The sequence below is a fragment of the Manis javanica genome, chromosome 10 (assembly GCF_040802235.1).
Source record: "Manis javanica isolate MJ-LG chromosome 10, MJ_LKY, whole genome shotgun sequence".
NCBI classification, from domain to species: domain Eukaryota; kingdom Metazoa; phylum Chordata; class Mammalia; order Pholidota; family Manidae; genus Manis; species Manis javanica.
This window is the reverse complement of record NC_133165.1, coordinates 99,379,618-99,400,976: the sequence shown is the minus strand read 5'-3', so window position 1 is coordinate 99,400,976 and position 21,359 is coordinate 99,379,618. Positions and strand designations below refer to the sequence as shown.

The 21,359-nt window shown below is 38.0% G+C and overlaps 1 protein-coding gene across 14 annotated transcripts in view; it reads left to right on the top strand.

The window, feature by feature from the left end:
- Positions 1-1,928: 1,928 nt before the first annotated feature.
- The window catches only part of ANKS1B (ankyrin repeat and sterile alpha motif domain containing 1B), a 995,298-nt gene continuing 975,867 nt past the window's right edge, over positions 1,929-21,359 (top strand). For 6 of the 14 annotated variants that reach the window (XM_073213675.1, XM_073213671.1, XM_073213670.1 and 3 more), the window contains exon 1: positions 1,936-2,132. In XM_073213675.1, the coding sequence (XP_073069776.1) occupies positions 1,999-2,132 (134 nt within the window). In that variant the 5' untranslated portion in view covers positions 1,936-1,998. Of the gene's footprint in view, positions 2,133-21,359 lie in introns of all 14 variants that reach the window. The other 8 variants (XM_073213674.1, XM_073213669.1, XM_073213668.1 and 5 more) reach the window with 3 other exon arrangements.

Genomic DNA, 21,359 nt, shown 5'->3' with positions numbered 1-21,359 from the left:
CTTGTTTTCTTAACTGGCCTGCTAGTCTTATGTCAGTAATCATATTATTGTCACATAAAACAGACTCTAAAACAAAACACAACTAACAAAAACAACATTAGCTCAAAATCTATGGAAACCTCCTGTTAGTAACCATAATTTATCAAATACCGTCAACCATACAAATGACATTCCAGATCACTGAATTCCATTTAAATTTTTAAAAATACACTTTGTTATTACTTATCTGTGAATGCCTCATATGTTTTTCTGTCATTTACTTAAAATCTCTGCCTATAGCAGAAAGCCCTAGATTTGACAGTGGCTCAGTTAATTTGTAGGCGCATGTTATTGGGCTAATCAGCTTGCTCATCTGTAAAATAGGGATAAAAATGGTACCTATCTCGTGGGATTGTTTTGATGGTTGAGATAACCTATGGAAAGCACTTAGCATAGTGCCTGATACATAGTAAATAACTGCTCACCAGTGTCTGTGATAATTAGCCAGTTCATTTTATTTTTTCATGGAGGCAATAAGGTGTATGGGAAGACCACGTGCTCTGCAGTGAGTCAGTTCTGGGGTAGAGTTCAGTCAGTCACTGTGTGCCGTGTCTTGAGAAATTTAATTAACCCCTTGAGTCACGATGTCCTCGTTTCCAGAATGGATATACTGTAGTAACATCCAGTTCACTGGGTTGTTGTGAGGAAGGTGCCTGTTTCGTCCCTGTCCTCTCAATCGATCATCAACAAGTTAACATTTATGAAGTCTATTCCAAGGACAAGGCAAAGCACAAGGTGGCCCAGAAGTTTCAGAAGAAAACAAACGCGTGTTCTCCACCGTGGCCAAGGACAGCGTCTAACAAAATCAAGCCAACCACGCAGAGTGAATCGCTATTGATATATATGCAGATTAAAGTGGGTCTCTAATCCATTCCATTTATATTTTTCCCAGTGTGGATGAGGAGAAATTTTCAATTAGAGCCCTTTTCCTGCTATTTTACGACCCCCAAAGCCCAAATGAAATATGGGGCTGATGAAGGTCCCTAGAAAAACTGGGAGCAGTCAGTCACAAACTGTTCAGTGACCCGGGCCTCAGAAATTAGGATGAAACAAGCCTCTGCTTTCTAACCGAGGGCGGACCTCAGTTGTACCGGGCAGGTAAGCGGAGGGCGAAACGCCAGCCAAGCTGGCCGGGCCCCAAGCAGGTCCCCGCCCGGCACCACCACGTCCCGGGCCCGGCACGGAGGATTCTCCCGCAGAGCTCCGGCCGTCACACGGTTAACCTCCCCCAGGGAGACTGCAGGAGGGGGACCGGCTCCGCCCGGCGCCCCGCCCCCGGCACGGGCCGCACCTGCCGCGCGCGCACGCCCCCCGCGCCCGCCGCCCGCGGGCCAGGCCTCGCAGCCGCCGCGGGTTCCGGGCGCCCTCCGCCCGCCTGCCCGCGCCCCGCCGCCGCCGCCTTCCGCGGCCCGTCCGCACCCGCCTGCCTCGGCGGCGGCCTCGGCGGCGGCCCCGGCGCCGGAGCCGCAGCTCTGCGGGCCGCGTTCCCCGCCGCCCGGCCGCCGCGCGCGCTGGGGAGAGCGGGGCCCGGGCGCCAGGCGCGAGGGCCGCCGCCTGCAGTTCGCTGCGCTCGAGCTGCAGGGAGGGCGGCCGCCGCCTCCTCCTCCCTCCTCAGTCCTCACCATCCTCCTCAGAAGCACCCCGGGCCCCCGCCCCGCCCGCCCCGCCCGCAGGAGCGAGGCCTCGGGAATCCAGGGGAGTGGCTGTGGGGGCGCGTCGCGGCTCCCAGCGCGGCCAGCCCCTCTTCCAAGACATGGTCTGATCCCCATTGTAAAAGCTGCGCCCCGGAGAGGACGAGAGAGTGGTGTTCCCGGCTCGGGGCTGAGGGATCCCTTCGTGCTGAAGCTCTTGCATTATTTAAGGGTGGGGCGGGAAGGGCCCGGGATTTGGGGGAGCGGGGGTGGGCGGGGAGGAGGACCCCGAGGGGAAAGGACTCTGCGAGAGAGTCGTTGAGAGACTATGGGGAAGGACCAGGAGCTGCTGGAAGCTGCTCGCACTGGAAATGTGGCTCTCGTGGAGAAACTCCTGTCTGGCAGAAAAGGAGGCATCCTGGGCGGTGGATCCGGACCCCTGCCCCTGTCTAATCTGCTAAGGTAAGACGGGCAGCAGCGCCGGGCTGGCATACCTCTTTAGGCATTGTGATGGATGCGTCCTCCTCCTCTCGGTTATTGCACCTGGCGGCTGCCAGCGATTCATTCTTAAATTAGGTGTGAAAACAGACTGTGTGTATGGAGAGGAGGCATGAGCCTCTCAGTCAGCCTGATGCCTTAGATTCTTTGAGTAATTTTAAAATAGCCTTTCCATCAATGCGTCAGTAGCTACTTTTCTCTGAGCTGTGGTGCAGAACTTGTACATGTACTAATGTTGCTGGAAGAAAATAAGCGCCCCCCCCCTCCACAACCCGCCCGCTTTCCATCAATGGTTATTACAGATTTCAGCTTAGAACCCAGCCTGTTTTTCGTCTGTATAAATGAAATTGGCAGAGAAGCTGTTACGTGCATGCAATTACCTTGCAAAAGCCACAGCCTTCGGTTGCTGCTGTCCTCTTTTGCAGAAGGCATTTGCTGTGCTGTGCACCTTCTGATGAGATGTCATTAGTGCAGGGTGTGTGTAAAACTTGAGGCAGGTCAGGCAGCTCCAGCAGTACTTTCATTTACCTGGACGTAGATGAGTGAAACTTGGGTGTTATTTCTCAGGGTGAAGGATGCCAGGTCGGGATTGGAATAGTGTACATGGAATATAGCATATAGTAGAGGCCTTTTAACATGAAGATGTTGCAGGTTTGACTAATACTGCTTGGAGAATCTAAGATGACATTTAAAAAAAAATGTCAAGGTCTTTATGCAGGCAGTACCCTAGAAATAGGGCTGATTTGCATACTTGAGAAACTGAATTTAGAAGTTGAACTGATGGACAAATGAAATCAGTTGGAAGGGAGGAAGCCTGAAGAATATTCACCAGCTAAAATTCAAGGAAAGCTCTTAGGTTTCCAAAATTATGACTATTCACTTTACCCTGGATATTTTTGGAGGCATCAGTCATCCTTCATATCTTCACCCGAAAACATCTCTTAGGCAATCCAGCTGTACTTGTAAAAATTTTTAAAAGTCCAAGTGATTTTCTTGTTTTTTAAAAACTGTTTTGTGCTACTCTTGACCGGTGCTTAATACAAACTTTTGGATGATAAAATTGTGTTCTTTACATAGATTCTCATGTGTTGTAGTGGTCAGACAGTGCAATTAATTACAGACCTCGCTTATCGGGAAAATGAAAACATTTGTATTTTGGTGAAATGAATTTAGTTGGAAAATAGTTGATGGGATTTTAAAAAGCTCCATATGTCATCATCTATTCTTGTTGACGGTGATATTTTATTGGAATGAAGTTCACTTCAGAGCAATAAATATTTATGGGACTTTTTTTTTAGTAGGTCCTGGAAGTGGTGATTCATATGTGTGTGCTCCCTTGTACTTTCTAACACAAATAGACAGTGTGCACATATTTCAGATTATAGCTCCCTTAATCACAGGTAATTTATACAAAAGCAATTTATCTGATTTCAGTTTTAAGTGCCAGTGGATCATATCAATTATAAAAATGATTATGGTTGGAAACCTACATCCTGAAAGAGGTTTCTAAAATAGTTCCTTTGGCAAAACACTAAAGAAGTCTTTGAGAACAGTGAAAACTTTAATTTTGAGTAAGATAAATGGTATTTTAAAAAACCTACCTTTGTGAGAGAATTGAAAGACAAGCATCTTTTAAATACTTTCTCATTTGTGTCATTTTAGAAAAACAATAGATGTCAAATTTTAGAAATATAATACCAACTATTTAATGTTGGTAGACATTAAATCAAATGTCGAAACTGTGACCCATATGTACTTACTGAATGAGATGTTTTCTCTCTTGTTGGTTTTAGGTAGTAATAGTAGCTCTACAACAAGAATGAACATAAAAAACAATAAAACTAAAAAACATGTTCCTTGGAGTAGATTGAACTACATTATAAAAGTCAGAATCAAAGCCAATAACCTTTAAACTTACATTTATCTACTTATACTGAATAAACAACTGAAATAATATCTTTGAAGAAAATGAGAGTTGAATTTGGATTCTTTGGGTGATCCTTTGACTATATGAAATTCCTAATAAGGCACAATTTTGTTAATTGTTACCTTATTTCACAAGTGATTGCCATCAGAAATTTATTTACAGGGTGATGGGAAATGTAACCCCTTCCCCTCCAAACATAATGACACTTTGAAATTTTTAAATATTTTGGAATCAATTATGGACTAGGTTTTCTTTTCAGTTCTTTCACATTTCCCCTTCCCTTGATTACTACTTGTGTTATGTAATAATAGTGTCAGCTCCTGTGCTAAATTTTTATATGTATCATCTCATTGAGTTCCTATATGAGCCTTAAGTGGTTGATCCTAATTTCAACAGGTGAAGGATTGAAGAGATAGGAAGATTAAGAATTTGCCCAAGGTCACATAATTAGGAATGGCAAAGATTTGAAGTTGTGATTGAAATTTGCTTTACTGTGTGTGTTGTCTTATTCATTGAATCTGTTTTATTCACAAAAGTTAAAGGTATTAGGTTTACATAGTCTAATCTGAACCCTTTTTTTTGTGATGAATAAAAATTTAGAAATTCTTAATTTTTTTTCTAATTAAAATCTCATGACTGCCCTTTGAGGCATTACTAGAAAAGAACTTTTCTGAAGATGCTTCTATTTACATATTACCTACTAGGTGAGCAGTAGGTATACGACGGGGAATCAAGTGTGCTTGGGTGACACTGCAATTTTCAGAAGAAGTAAGAATGACCTTGAATAAATACGAAAATCTCTCTAAGCCTCACTGTTCTATTCTATAAAATGGGAAGAGTAACAGTACCTACCATATAGGGTTGTTGTAAGGACTGAATGAAATATAATGATGTGAGTGCAAAGGATTTAGCACCCTGGTGTTCCTCATTACTGTTATTATTTCTCATGCAGCTCTTAAGCACTTGACTCTATTTCTGAAGGTCTTGATTACCAAGAATTTGTTTCATATTGAATGGGGAATAAATTTCAGTAGTAAGCTTTCCATTAGAATTACAGAATTTTCAAATAGAACGAGGTCTTTTAATCTAACTTCTTACCTAGAGGAATTACCTCTAACAACCTTTACCAGTTAGTTATTGAAGCCCTGTTAAACTCTCCAATGACCAGATCCATTCCATTTTTTTGACAGCTCTAATTATTAAAAAAAACACAAAAACTCCTTTTATTGAGTTGAAATCCACTTCCTTGTAATTTCCAGCAATTGGTACTAATTTGGCTATATGAGTCAATATAAAGTAATCTAATTCACCTGCCAGGATAATTCCTCAGATGCATACATTTTAGCTATATTATTTTATAAGTCTTTTTTTTTTAATGAAAGTACTATCTTTTCCAGAAACCTTTTCTCATGTGGCAATAGATATAGGTAAGCTTATATTTTCATACTTTCACTATCTTTTTCCTTATTTGTATATCTCCAGTTTTGTAAAGAATCTCTTAAACTGTGGTGAGCAGAAATGGGCAAAATGATTTGACCAATATAGAATATACAGGAACTTGATGCACTGTTGATTAAACAAAAAACCAAACAGGTTACAAAATAGCATTAGTGTTACGACCCTGTTTTTTTACGAGAAAATAAGTGTGTATGAACATTTAGAATGTGCGTTAAGAAATCTGGAATAATAAACACCAAAATGTAAATAGTATTCATTTTTGAGTAATGGAATTATGGGTGATCTTTATTTTCTTTTTGTCTATCTAAGTTTTCTAATATTCCACAAAGAGTACGTATGTCATGAAAATAAAACAGCAGCTACTTAAAACATAATACAATGAAATTAATAACTCCTTATTTTTGATCTAAGACCTACCTTAATACAGAACAAGTTTTTCTGAGCTGTATAATGGTATTGGCTCACATTGAGTGGATACAAAATTAAAACTTTCAGGTAATTTCTTTTCAGTGACTTGTGAAGCCATGGTTCTCGTATCCAGTACTTGTAAAATAATTGATTAAATTTAAATTATTCCTATTGCATTTAATCTTATTTGTTTTAACCTATATTTATCATCTATCCAGATCTTTTTTACTCTTCAGTTGGTTTTCCAGTATATTAACTTCTCTCCTCTGCATCACTTAATTTAGATTTAATAAACATGTTTTTTATAACTGGAATTCAACACACCACAGTATATCCTTAGAGAACCTCTCTTCAGTTTAGTATAAGTTTAAAAGTAGCAGTCTTTATGCATGGTATTTCTACCAACATTGAAGCCACTTAATAGAACTGTCCTTCAGTCACTTCTCTCCAATATACCTGTGAGAGGATTCTGAGGTATCTTATCCATCGCCTTTCTAAATTCATACCATGTCCTGTTTATGGCATTCCATTGATCTACTCCTTTAGTAGTAAGTCTTGAATTTCCACCCAGATCAGGCTTTTTTATTACAGCTTGTTTCTAGTAGTGAGCCATGGTGATGCATAGTATTGATGCACGTTCCATCTACCCCCTTGTGTCTAATTCTTCTTCTGGATACTTACACTCATTTAAAGCAGCTGTGTTTATGATCGCTGTCTCTTTGGAGGGTCAGTAGGCTCCTAACATTATTTGTTTATCCTGTCTGGTTTAAAAATGATTCTCACCAGGAACCATAGAAGCAAAATAGAAGTTGGGAAGAATCAGATATTTGGCAGTGTTAGATGTCATAGGAAATTCTCTTGTGGTCTGAGACCACCCACTGCTTTACTTGTATTTTATGAGAGCTTAAGGTTACATTAGCTGCCATAGCAGTGAATTTTTATACCCCCTGCTCTTTGTTTTCTTTTTTTTCCAGACTTGGCTGAAAGGGACATCAGCATTTTTCCAGTTACATACTTCTGTTTTGTGTTTGTTTTATTTGTACTCATCATCCCCTTTCTCTTTTAAAGAAATCTGAGCTCATCAGAGGCTCATCACAGTGCTCAGAATGAGTTGCCGCTTCCTTTTTCTTTCTCCATATTGTATGTGAGATTTCATTTTACTTAACATATCTTTCACAAGACAGCTGCAAAACCTTTTAAAGCCTCTAACTTTGGCACAACTACCTTTTAATCTGAACAAAAATAGTTCCCGTTTTAAATGCATGTTAAATTATTTCTCATTGTTAGTGAGTCTAGATTAAGAATTACTTGTATTTTAATAAGCAATAAAAAATTTAATGCCTCCAATTTATTTGATTTCTTAATGATGTAAAGAATTGAGCACTATATAAAGTGTATTTAGTGAATTATTGTTGAACATAAATAATCCAGTTTCAAGACCCCCATGTGAGAAAGTAGATTAGTAGGAAGCATGGGAAAAATATCTTCTGGTTACCAAAGACATATACACCAGAAGAGCTTATAAATTTTTCAGATTCAGGATTTAGTTCATGAAGTTTTTGGTGATGGGTGCAAGGAGATAACAGGCAACTTGGAAGTGTTGTAATTTTCACAACTATTTGGGCAATTGTGGTTATTTAGACTCTAAGGTACTTCCAGGGAAACTACATTGGGTAAGTGGGATGAATCACAAATAGAGCAGTTAAGCTGCATGAAAATGTTACATCTATAAAAATAGTCAAGTTGCAAGTGGGTTATCTATTTTAGATAGTAATGATGTTTGAGGCAGTGAGTGCACCATTGTGTTCAGGGAGCTGTGTCTGCCAGAGTGAACAGTGCCAGCTGCATGATGGGGCGTGAGAAGAGAGGAGAGGGATTTTTGGTCTCTGCTAAGCCGGGCTTTCAGCCTCCTCTTCAAAACTGTGAGGCTGATGTGTGGCAGGGAATTAGGAGAACCAGCCAGTGTCTACTACTCTGCCCATTCTTACATTGCCCAGTTTGCAGGGTGTCTTAGTGGTTTCTCAGAGTTGATGGAAGGTGGAGCATTAAAGTCTTCACTGACATTAATGCAGAAGCTTACAGTGTTCAGCAGAACCTCTACTGACTTCAGCAATTTAACCTCTCTGGCAACAGCAAACACAATTTAATTTGTTCAATTATATACTGAAATAATTTACTAAATTATGCATTTGACATCATTTTGGAAAATTCTTCCAAGGAGCCTATTACAAAACATTCTTCCTAAGTATTAAACTAGAAATGGAAGCTGACCATAATTCAAATCAAGGCTTAGAAAGGACTAATTTCATCTATAGAACATGAAGGTATTTAATGCTTGATGCATTTTAGTGTGTCTTTGGTTTCCGTTTTGAACACAGTGCAGCTTATTTTTAGTTAAATAAAATGGGCTGGATTTTGACTGTTCATCATATATTGATATGAGAGAATATTTAATATGTGGAAAAAGCAGGAATTCATACAGAAGACTCAACTGTGTTCCAGTTCTTTCTCATATGTGTGATGACATGGTCATGTAAACCATATGGCAGGCAGTGGCACAATGCCAGTTGAAAACCCAGTGAGTTTTCTTGTGTTAACACAGACCTAGGAACTCTTCTCGGAGCCCAGTTTTCTTCTTTTGCATCAGTAGGACAGCAAGTGAATTCTACATTTGTGTTAAACCTTGGGTGACTCTTGAAACTGTGATTTTTGAGCGTGGATCAAAATATATGCTCAAAGGATAAATTTTGTTTTCCTCAGTTTCTTCTGCTCTAGTCTGCAAAGACCGTTCATGTCTGAATTTGTGTCTTGTAAATAGTGCTTTCTTATTTCACAGCATGTCTTCATTCTGAAAATGGAACTTTGATTCAGTTGTGCTGTAGAGCTATTTGGGGTCTATTGTGTTATGAAAGCAGCTTTATTTAAAGTGGTTAATTACTTCTAGTTAAGTGAGCTGAAACAATTGGCCTAGACTTGTCACCATTCTTTGATCAAATTGGATCAAATCTTCACTGATGGATATGGGCATAAACAACCAACCTCATTTTTTGTTGCCTGCTTGATATTTTTTTCTGTTCCTCCTGACACCTTTCCTTTAACCCTTCCTGCCCAAATCTCTTTGTCCAGAAAGAAAGCCTCTTTTCCAGTATAATGACTTTTTGTTCACTTTGGCTGTAGTTTTTGTGCAGTTGTTTCTCTCCTAAGGGTAAGCAGATGTGTGAGGAGTGGAGCTGGGATGGGTTTTGTGAGAGGTACATTAAGAAGAACAAATACTGGAGTTTGAAACCTAGTTTAGAGTTACTTTCATCGCCTTAGGTTTCCTGCCTACATCTAGGTTAATTTCTCTTCTAACCTCCTGGGCCCAGTGCCTTTCGATCTTCCCTAAATTTACCCTACCACCAAAACCTGCTTGTGGGAGCTGACAGTTAATTCATGCTGGGTGATTGATTGATAAAGACGTTTAGTAAGAGGAAGCTTTTTAAATATTTTCATTTAAAGAGGAAAGAAAAGTTTAGGCTAGAATAATAAAGCTTCGGAGTTCTTGTAGTAGAGCTGATGAAGTCGATTTTGCCAGGTTTGCAAGTGGGGGTTGGTGAAAGATAGTTATTTATCCCTCTTTCTTATAAGACGGATGCTGTAGAAGAGGAAAGGGATTTGATTGGAGACATGAGAAATGGGACAGCATAGGGCTGATGCTGAAAAAGCCTTTTCTCTTTTTGCTATTTAGACAAAGAACTTTTTTATTGGAAATCTGTTATATACCCATCTTAGATATCAGCATATGGTATGTCATTTGCCTATTTCCAGAAGTTATTCCTTAGATGTACATATTTATTATATAATCAAAGACATGGAACAGAATTGTATCAGCACTTTAGTGTATAATGTGGTTTGAGATTAAAAATCTTTTAAATGCATTTCCTTATTTAAAAAAATGTCATGTTGCAAGTTGACTTCAGTATCTAGGTTATTCCAAAAACCTATGTTTCCCTGTATAGGCAGAGGCATTTGAAGTTGTGACCCCTAGATTCCTTCTAGTATTCTTCCACATTAAAGTTTTTTCTTTCTTTTTTTCTGTTTTTGCCTTAATTGCTGTTTTGCCACTTTGAGTCTTTGTTTGGTACCTGGTTACTAATCTGCATTTGAAATGTTTTATATATTATAATAATATGCTAAATATATAGTATCTCATATTTTGAATGTACTAAAAAACTGCTCTATTTACTTACAGAATTATCCCTATTTTATGCAGCTATTTTACTGTTGATATGAAATGGGAGTGAGTGGGAGTGTGTTTGCGGGAAGCAGCAGGAATTACACAGAGATGTTCTTTGGCGCGGTTAACTCCAGCTGTGGAGCAGCCCAACGGTTGTTCCCTGCTGGCTTGCTTTGTCCAGTGACCAGAGTAGCCCGTCACTCTGAAGGTTGACAGAAACTGAAGATATAATCAGACAAGGTGAAGAATTATGACCAATGTTTAAACTATTTCTTACAAGTATTTTCACTGGTGTGTTTTATGCTGTGTATTAGGATATAGTTAGATCAAAACGTATTAAGCAACAAGCCAATCATGATCCACTAACTGATGAGTCAATCAGGATTTTACGGGAAGCTGACATTTAAGAACAGTGATAACAAAGAATGATGGCTCATTATTTTAACAAGTATTTACTGAGTATCTCTGGATTCTAACATTGCATATCATCTCTGCCTACTCCCTACTTGTAGAATAATGGGACAGGTGTGTTAACAAACAGTTAAAATACAGTGTGATATGTGCTGTAATAGAAGTACCAAACAATGCTATGGGAACCCAATGAGCATCCTTCATTCTCTCTGGGGAAATTTAACAGAGGAGTTGGTTCTTGAATCTTGTTGGATGAGTAGGAGTTTTCCAGGCTGACAGTTTGGTGGCAGGGTATTCCAGGCAGAAGAAAGAGTATATTTGATAATAATGCATGAAAATATAGAATATAATTGGGGGTCTTCTAAGTAGTTTAGTATAGAACATAGATAAAAGGTAAGTTGAGATGGAAGGATCTGACCTCAGTAGTCTGAACTTTATCCTGAAGGGTATGAAAATCCATTGACCTTTTTTTTCTTCACTTTTTCATGTGTTACTTATTCATTTATGGTAATAGCATGAATGTGTTTCAAAACATTGTGTGAAAGATAAAAAAATCGCCTCTAACCCCTATTGCTAAAAACAACTTTTTTCCTGTGTATGTTTAGTTATTAGTTAAAGCATACATTTTGAATCTTGATTTTTTCACTTAATATGTTGTAAATGTTTTCAATGTTACAAAGTCTTCATAATCATATTTTTAATGGCATCACTGTATTTATATATGGGGTAAAAAAGTAGAAAAATCAAATAACTTGTCTAAAGTGACAAAACTAGTAGTTGACAGAGCCATGATTCAAATTCAGATCTTTCCAATCCCAGATATCTTTCTGTTGTGCCATCTTGCTTCCTTCTTCTATATGGATCAGTGTATATCCTGGGCTGAAGTGTGAAAATACCAGTATGTTTCTAGTACGTAAGGAGAATCTGCCTTTTCTACAAAATTGTGTAGTAACATGCCACAATTCCTACATAGTTTTCAATCATTTTTGTTTGTGCTCATGGTATACTTTCATATTATAGGCAATATTTTGCTTCACATTTGTTTCTTGATAGCACATGGACAGTTTGAATACAGTGTTAAAATAAGTTAGCTAAAGATGTTTTAGAATGTTTGTCAGTCATTGTTTTCACTTTAAAACAGGGTAGAACTGTTTTTCCCAAATTGTTTTGGGTGCTTGATGTTATCTAATTTCTGTTGTCCTCGAAGGTCCATGTGGGTGCACTTTATTTCTCCCCATTTCTTACCCCTCACACAAAGGAGAAAAAGTGTTCACCATAGTCTTAATTTACTGAACGTTATGATTTATCATCTACAAGCCAGTAAAATCTGAGCTCATAGTCTTTAAATGAGCTCATTATTAACTCAGGGACCTTGTCAAATCTAGTGTTAGGCTCTGTCGAAAAATCAAGGAAGAAGGCAGCTAGTCTTTATGACTTTTTCATCCCCTCTTTGTTTGCTCCTTTGTCCCTTTGCTGAGCCCTTGTTCTTTTCTTGGTGTAAGGCATTCTTTGGCTTCTTTTATCTGAAATCCAGAACTCTCATTCAGTTTTATTCTGTACCAACAAAAAGTTTTCTAAATTACACATTAGTCCCTCATTCCATAGATCTCCACTTTCAGGAATAGCAAATGGCATAGTAGAAAGAAGTCACACAATGTAATGGAAACAATCTGAGTCTTGGATTTGACTGAAAACTCTGCCATTGAATGGACAGTAAGCCCTAGACAAATTATTTAACTCCTCTGGACTTCAGTTTTCTTATTTATAAAGTGAGGATGATAATATGTATCTTGTGGATTTGTAAGGATAAAAAGATAATTTATGTAAACTATCTAGCATAGTACCTGACACATAAGAGGGACTCGAAGTGTTTTTGTTGTTATTACTATTACTAAGACATTAATGCCTGTGGAAGGAATAATTATATCAATTTCATGAGTGTCTTTATTTGATGGGAACTCTGGTATATTTGCATTATCATAGAAAACTTCTTTGGGTACATTGCCTTAACCTAAATCTTTAATGGCATAAACACCAAGACAGGCCATTGGGGGTCATATATTTGTCCAGTTTTTCCTCTCATCCCAGAGATAGTGATTACTTTTTTCTGCCTGTTTTTAGGAGAGATACTGGTCACCAAAGATTTAGCATTTGCTTCTTATCCTCCACATTGAAGCTAATTTAAAGAGAAAGAGATTGTTTTCTGTTGTAGTCATATGTGCTGTACTGTAACCTGTGAGGTTAATGGGTTCCTAATAAGCCTATCAGGAAGCTTTTCTTTATCTTTCTTTTTAAAGCATTATTAATTGACAGGTATTTTGAGGGTTTGTACTATGTATTTAGCATGGTGATAGTGCTTTGGAGGAAAGAAAATACGCTCTTCAGGCAATTTTGAATTTTGTACACATGAGATATTAGCTAACTATATAGTAGTATCTAATTTTACCATGGAATAAAAAGCTCACAAATTTAACTTTTCTTTTAATCAGTCCATTGTCAGCATTTGGCTCCCACCTTCCATCACACATCAGTTTATGATCTGAATCTGACCAAAAGTCAGGTTTAAGTAACTCTTTAATAGGTGAGATGGAGCTATATATCCTTAAATATTTCTCTTTAAAATTTTTTTATAATGCTTTTTTATTTTGAAATAATCACTTGTGGAGAAGTTGACATCCAGGTCAAGGAACTTTTTTTCTGAACCATTTGAGAGTAAATTGCCAACTGAATGCCCTGTCATCCCAGAATATATCAGTTTGTATTTCCTAAAAACAAGGACATTGCCCTATATAACCACAATACAACCACTACAATTAGGAAATTAATATTAATATATTACAATATTTTATTACAACAGACCCCATTCAAGTTCTGTCAGTTGTCCCAAAATGCACTTCACTGGGATCCAGTTCAAAATCTCACATTACATTTAGTAGTCCTATGTCCTTAGTCTTCAGTATGGAATAGGTTCCGGTTATGCACCTTTGGCAGCAATATCACAGAAGGATTCTGTATTCTTTTCATTGCATTCTTTTAGGTGAGACGTGATTTTGATTTGTCCTTTTGCTCATAATGTTCACTTTTAATCACTTCCTTGTGAAAGCGTCAGGATTCTATCTATACAGTTACTCTTTTTCCCTTGTAATAACTGTTTTGTAAGCAGATGCATTTAAACTGTCTGAATATCCCATTTCTCATCAGACTTTCTTTTATTCATTTATTTATTTATTAAAGTATGGATGCATGGTGTCTCTTCTATTGCATGGGTTAGAATGTATTACTGTCTTTATGAATTTTGATGCTTACATTGTTCCAGACTCAGCCAGTTCAAGCCCTTTTAGGCTGACTTCTTTGAGTCATTCTTTGAGCATTTTCTTGCTTTTGGCATCATAAAATGTTCCAGGATTCATCTTTCCCTGCCTTAGTCCTGGATCCGCCATTTCTCCAAGAAGCCATTGTTCCTTTTATTGGAAAAATGTAATTAGAAGCTAAGGTTTGGGTAGTAGTGTGCTCATTAGTGAAAAAATGCATTCACGCAGAAATACACCCACTTACATCTACCTATATCTATCCATATTTATTAAAAACCATGAGTTTACAATGATTTCTCTAACTCCAGTCCAACTCCACAGGCAGAATTCATTTTAGTTTCTCCCTTCCTATATTTGTAGTTTCTTTCTCCAATAGTGAAAAACTTGGCTTTTGTTCTCTTTAGTGTATTATTTATTGGATGATTTGCCTGGTACATACCCATCCTCCTCCCCCACTGCCATACCCTCTGCTGTCTGAGTGTCTTCCTTGCCTCACTCAGTCTCTGCCGCCCCGTCAGCCTGTTCTGCACAGACACTCCCGTTCTTTTCAGGCTCTGACTCCTTATGTAGGTCCCATGGACAGAGGGACACCCTTTCTTTCCTATGTGGGGTCTAACCTCCTGCACTGGGTCACCCTTTCATGTGGATGTCCTCTTCACCCTGTTCGGACTCTGACAACCATATCTGGACGTTCCTCTCTGCCAGCACTACACTCTTCACCCTGCCTAGGCTCTGACTGTTATATCATGTACCCCTCTGCCGGGATGCCCTCTTCAACTAGCTTAACGCTTGGCATCCCACACTGAGCTGCCCCCAATATGGACATCCTCCTCCTCTAGCTGGGGCTCTGTCACTTCACTTAGACCACTGTGGCTTCCTTCTCCCTTCCAGTATGGATGCCTACCTTTCTCTACCCTACTTAATGGTTTTAGGGACCAAATTATTGAGGAGGAGAAGGGAAATGAGGAAAGAGGAAAAGAGTGGAAGAGGAGAATAACATAATGGTCTTCTTTTTATCTATGGTGATGATGGTGGTTGTGGCAGTGATGGGAATGGTGATAAAAAAAAAGCTCTCAAAGTCAGCGCTATGTTGGAAGAAAATAAGGCTATGGGCAAAGAAGAATTATAGGTAATGTGGAGATTATGACCGAAGTTTGAGTACTGGGTGGCAGTTCTCCTGGACACTATTTTTCCTTGTGTTTTGGAGGAGAGATGATAATAATTTGATAAGCTGGTCACTACATTGCATTTTTTTTGAGCTTTGTCTTTTGTGTGTATCATTGTGTATATATAGTAGGTCTTCAGATTGAGAAACAGAAAATCTTTATGTATTTTTTGCTCTGTTTAGCTGTAAGTTTTTATTCTGATTATCAGTGAAGTGTATTCTCAGGAATTTTAGTAAGATGATGATGATGCAAAAAAAAGAGTTATAAAAGCACTGAGATAGTAACTGTCATTCACTGAGAAAGTTGAGTTTGCAGAATTTGATAGAGATAAGAATTTCAGCAAGTAGGTTTTTCTTGTTATATGATATTCCCACTATGATTTTCAAGATGTCACAAAAACATTATGCCAGGAAATTGATCAAGTATATTTTAAAATATGATAAATCTGCACAGTTCTTATAAAAGTGACTATTGCTCCAAATGAACCAGGACAGTAAGGAACTCATACTGGGGATTTCCCAAGCTTTAAATTTTTACCAGGAATCTATAATTTCTAGAAACAAATGTAAGCAAAGAAACTCTTTAGTCTAGTAGGCATGTTAGCATTTCATATAGGTGAAAAATACCCATCTTATTTTCCAGAAGTGCAGAAAAACTTCAGGAGCATTTCAGAAATAATTCATTGCACTTATATTTTGTACTTTAAAAGACCATTCAGCTTTTCATGCCAAATTCAAGAAAACATAAACAGAAGGCAGTATTATTAGTTGCTGTTCTCCCTTTCTAGGTCTGGGAAAATAAGCTCAGTGGAAAGATGATCAGAATTTTGGTTTTACTACCTAAGAGGGAAAACAAGACTGAATTTAAACAACATACTTAATGTGCAAGATAACATCTGGTTTTCTAAAGAGATCATGATTCTTACTCCTTTTGTACCTTCTTACCTTTTTTCATCATCATCAGGACCTCTAATAACATATGACCTTTTCATAGTGTTTCTTTTTCTTTGCTTTCTACTTTTATGGAATCCTTGGGCTTCCTTAGAAATGGTTGTTAAATTCTGCAGTTTGAGATATTCATTAGCCAAACAAAGGACTACAGGGTACCTATCCTGCCCATTCCCTTCAAAATCCTTCAGAACCCTTGCATGTGGGATTGACAGATACTATTTTTTCAGCAGTGTAATCCACATATTGTTTCTGTGATGAAAGGAGTTGAGGAAAAGAGTACAAGATCATATCTCATGTGGTCTTGCCTGGATGTCTTGCTTGCTTGCTCTTTACAAGGAAAGGGGATTATAGGACTCTATAAATCTCACTGAATAAAGAAAAAGTTGAACTGCCAAGTGGAAAGACCACTTAGTCAAGGCATCAAGAATCAGGGGACATACAAGGATCAGGTAGTACATACAAGGGGCTACTAGATTTCTTTGAGCCCAACCTCATGGTTGGGGAAAAGGGGGCAAAATCTCAGAGAAGGCACATGTGGAAAGAACTTTTTGACTATTCTGTGAACTTCTTGAAAGAATACATCCAAACCAGAAGTTGTTTTTCACTTTATCTTTCCCATTTCCTCTGTTAGGCCTCCCTTGTTTCTTTGAAGAGCCAAAATACTGTGTTAATACAATTGGGCACCTTATCCAAAGTGACAGTGGTATTTTGTAATGTTATAACTACCCAATAGCAAAATCACTCACAATGAATGCCTACCCTTCTCTTTTCCCTGGTTAATGGCTATGAACATAATACTTACTCCTACCATTATGTTTTTAAAAAATATCTGCTTTAGATCAGTGAGAAGCCCATTTAAAAAATGCTTGGTGACCCTTAGTGGCTTGTGAACCCTGATCTGAATTGAGAACATTGATATAGAGGTACAAATTTATACAGACTCAGACACAGTCCAGAGTTTACATTTTCTTTTCAAGTTCACATGGAAAAACAAAATCAACCAACCGAACAAACAACCCCAAAGTTTTCCTCTTCTTTAGTTGACATTTTTAGGTTCCCTCCCTTTTTTCTCTCCGATTTCTTTCCTTAGTGGTTCAGCGTTTTCCCTCAGCAACTCAGCTGTGTCAGCGTTTGCTGGTAAACCCTGTGGCCAGGGAACCTAGAAAATGCTCTTATGAGAAAAGAGGAATAGAAAGCTTAGGAAACATAAGGAAAAGAAGGCTAAGAGAAATAGGTAAGGTTTGACCATAGTTTTCTCAAGTAACTCATTTGGCTAATTCAGGTAAATACCTATATGGGCCAGATATCTGTCTTGGAAGTGTGTATCGGAACCTTACCCTTGATAGATGCTCACAGCCTTGAAGAAAAGGGTAAATATTATCCCCAAGGATTTAAGGGGCTCTATGTTTGGCTTTAGGAGCCTGTTACATGGATAGACTTATGCTTTTAATATGTCTTAGAAACATTATTTCCAAACATCCACAAATGTAAGTCTTAAAAGAATTCTGTACATTCCACATTCTGCTAATATTTCAAGAGTCTCCTGTTCTTTTTGCAAATAAAGTGCTAATTTTGGCTATTTTCCAGATATGACAGTTGGTGGACATGCTTCAGTAGAGAAAAGGAAATTTTCCCTGCTTATCTGCTCTTTCCCGTCTGCCCAAGATAGTGTGTCTGTCAGTTGTGACCTGATTTTGAAATAATTTATTAAATAGAGGGATGCATGATGTTATTTAAAATTTTGGTATGACATTGACTTTTAGTCCTTTATAATAAGCTCTTGACTAGATTCTCTGGTGAGGTTTATTGCTTCTGGGATTTTAGAAATTTCTTAACTCATTCAGTGAATTTGGACTCTGTTCAGTGTCAAAGTATGAGTAATATTTACTCAGGAAATTAAATATGATTGTTTATTCAGAAGATGAAGCATGCTGTATTTTTTTGCCATGAAAACTGTTATTTTGGAAGTATATTCATTTTATAGGTAAGGAGAATATCCTTATTAGTAGACGGCTTAAGAAAAGTGATAAATGAGTGAATATAAAATACTTATCTGTGGTAAGAGTTTATTGTTTTCATTAAATATATTGACATCTGATTTTTTATGTTAAAATTTAATGTATGTGTAATAGGTGATAATTTAAGGTTTTTAATTTGTAATCTTTTCAGTTGAAGTTGGGAGAGAAGTCTAAATGAGTTACATTTCTTTTAAAAAGCATGTTCCTTGGTCTTAAAAATTATTACTCCTAAGTATCTATCCTAAATCTGTATCTCTAATTAGTCCTTTCTCCTGTACTCTAGATATATTATTCCTAAAGGCCAATTGAACATTCCTCTTCAGAGGGGGTATGAAATTCAAATGCTCATTATCTTTACCCAGGGTTCTGCTGTGCTGCTTGTATGACCCTGTGTTAGTGGGACTACAGTACACCTTTCATCTTAGCCAGAGACTCTAGAGCTGCCCTTTACTCTTTCTCTTCCCACCTGCATCCATTCAGTATCATGCAGTGGAGACTTCCAGTATCAGTCTTTCCAACCCATTTCTTCCTCTGCCTTTGGAGGAATTTTTCTCAGACATGTTACTCTCTGACTTAAAAATCAGTGGTTTTCCAGTGTTTAAAGAATAAAGTCCAAGCTCTTTTGAGTATCATTTGAGGCCTTTTGTGATTTGGTTCCTTCTGCTTGCTTTGTTTTCCACCAGTCCTCTGCAACAGCATCCTCCAACCATGCCTGATTCTTGTAGTTGGTGTTGTCAGCAGGCATCATGCACTGGCTTTTTTCTACTGTTGCTCCCCCAGGAATACCCATCTTTCCTTTGTGTGCTTGGTGAAGTCCTGTTCATCCTCCTAGGCTCCGCTCTAGATAAACATCTCTTCTGGGAAGCTTTGCTTGATCTCTATCTTTTCTTCGTCCCTTCACCTTGTACACACCTCTATTTTTAGCACTTAGAAATACTGCGTTGTAACTGTTTGTTCTGATGTTTGCCTTTCCACTGGACCCTGAACTCCTTCAGGCCTGAAACCTTGGCTTAGTTATCTTTTAAAGTATTATACAAATGTGTTATTTTATGTCTAGAACATAAAAGGAATTCAGAGAATTATTTGTTGAATAACTAAATGAGTGAATAACTGGAACACGGTATGCTAATGGCATCCAGTTTGGACTATATCTTTGAGAGCAGTTGTTGACTGAGAGCATAGGATTGGTTAGCAATCTCAGTGCTGAGAAGAATTTGAATCATTTGTTAAGAGTACATGTTATGCCCTAGGCACTGTGCTCATTGTCATACATATATTTGTTTATAGGACAATGAGATCCAGAGAAATTTAGTAACTTGGCCAAGTAGGCAACACAGTTGGATTTGGAATCCAGGACTGCCTGACTTAAAGGCCAGTGTTCTTTCCTCAGTGCTGGAAAATTATCAGAGATTGGCGGGTGGGGGGTGGGGTGGGTGGAGGAACTTTAACACAAAAGTAAGCAATGTTTTCAGGGTAAAGGACAATTTGCAACCATAACTTCTACTTTTCACTATGGATTCCAGAGATGTCTGGGAGATGTTTTGGGAGAAGTGGTATTAAGTTCATGCTCTTAGTAACTTGAATAAATGGAAGAATTAATGAAGAGTTGACAAAATGTAGGGAGCTAAAGAAAATTAAGCTAAAAGAGAGGAGAGTTGTAAGATAATTTGCTCAGTAAATTTATATCACATGAAAGGGAATGCTAGTATTTATTGAGCACCCAGTATGTGCTCATCTTACAGATTTATCACGTCCTTATCCATTCTCACAGCAAACCTATGAGGTAAGTATTATGTTCTCCATTTGCATATGGTTAATCTCCCTTATACATTTAGCCTTTAAAAAAGTTAAATATCTTGCTCAAAGTCACATAGATAAATCCTGATGGAACTTGAGTTCCGACCTGGCTCTATATGACTCCCTCTCATGAGGAATGTTGGTAATCTCAGTTGAAGCATCAGATATTTCAGTGCAGCTGCAATATGAATAAATGTCATGATTAATTAACAAGGTGTTAAATAGAGGCAAAATCAGTCCAATCTGGTGGGATCTTTTGTGCTGACTCAATTGGTAACTGGTATTTTTACACTTTTAGAGGGAGTAGGAATGAATATAGTTATGATCTCTTTTCTTGGGTACCTTGCCTGTTGCTCTAAAATTGAGAGAACGTGCTAATCAAACATGACATTAAAATGATTTAACAACTGATAAAGCACAAACATTGATCAGTTAGGTGGATGCTGGCTGTAAACATCTGGGGAAGCTGTTCGATGCATCCTAGCCCATTATCCCTCTGGTCTGTGCACACAGTAGTGGGCTAGATGTGTTTAGTACCTCCATTATCTGTAAAGTTGAGTTAGAAGCAAAGATTTTTTTTTACCATGGGTTGTTTTACAAAATTATCCTACCACCAGATTAATTTGTTCTATATGCTAAACCAATTAGTATTTATAGTGAGAATGACATTTAAGGAAAATGAAAGGCAATGTAGTAGAATAATGAAACTCTCATTTACATGATGTACAACTTTGCCTAAGAACCAGAAAAAGCTTTACTAGTTTGGTATTTGGTTTCTCATTTATACATCTGTTTGTTCATTTGCTCATTCATTCATTCTGTACGCTTTTATTTTGAGACTGTTATTTCTGTTAATTCTGAGAAAGGATTTTTTGTTTTAAGCTATAGAGTAGAGATAATCTGTAATCAGTCTAACTATGAATTATTTACTTACATATCTGACTTTATATTAAGCTCTAAGGTATTTAAGGGAAGAGTCGATTTTTCTTTTATATATCCGCCCTTCAGTGCCTAACACAGTACTTCAATAAATGTTTTGGTGACTGAATGAAAGAACTCAGAATTCAGTCAATGTAAACATATGTTCTTTGCAACTCATACCTACAGATTATTGGTTCATGTATTCTTTCAGTGACCATTAAATGAGCTCTTAAAACTGGTAAATGGATGTTCTAGAGACAGGCAACATACTTTAAGGTGCCTACAGAAAAAAGAGATTAAATGCCTGGACTCTAGTGTTAGACAGAAAGCCTTTCAAAGGTTGCTCTGATGTGTGGTGTTAAACCATATTGTCACCCTGGGCTGTGGGGAGCAATGGGTGATTAAGGTTAGTCAGGTTGGGTTGGAGAACAGACTGTGTAGAGATACAAGTTAAGAAAAGAAGGAATTAAAACCTCCCCATTTTCCATAGTGAGAAACAAGTCAGGGAATCCTGAAACTGGTTAGAGGCAACAGCGTCTTAAGTGTCATATGTCAGGAGGGAGCTAAGGCTATGAGAACCAGTATATCAGCATTTCTGGGAAAAAAGC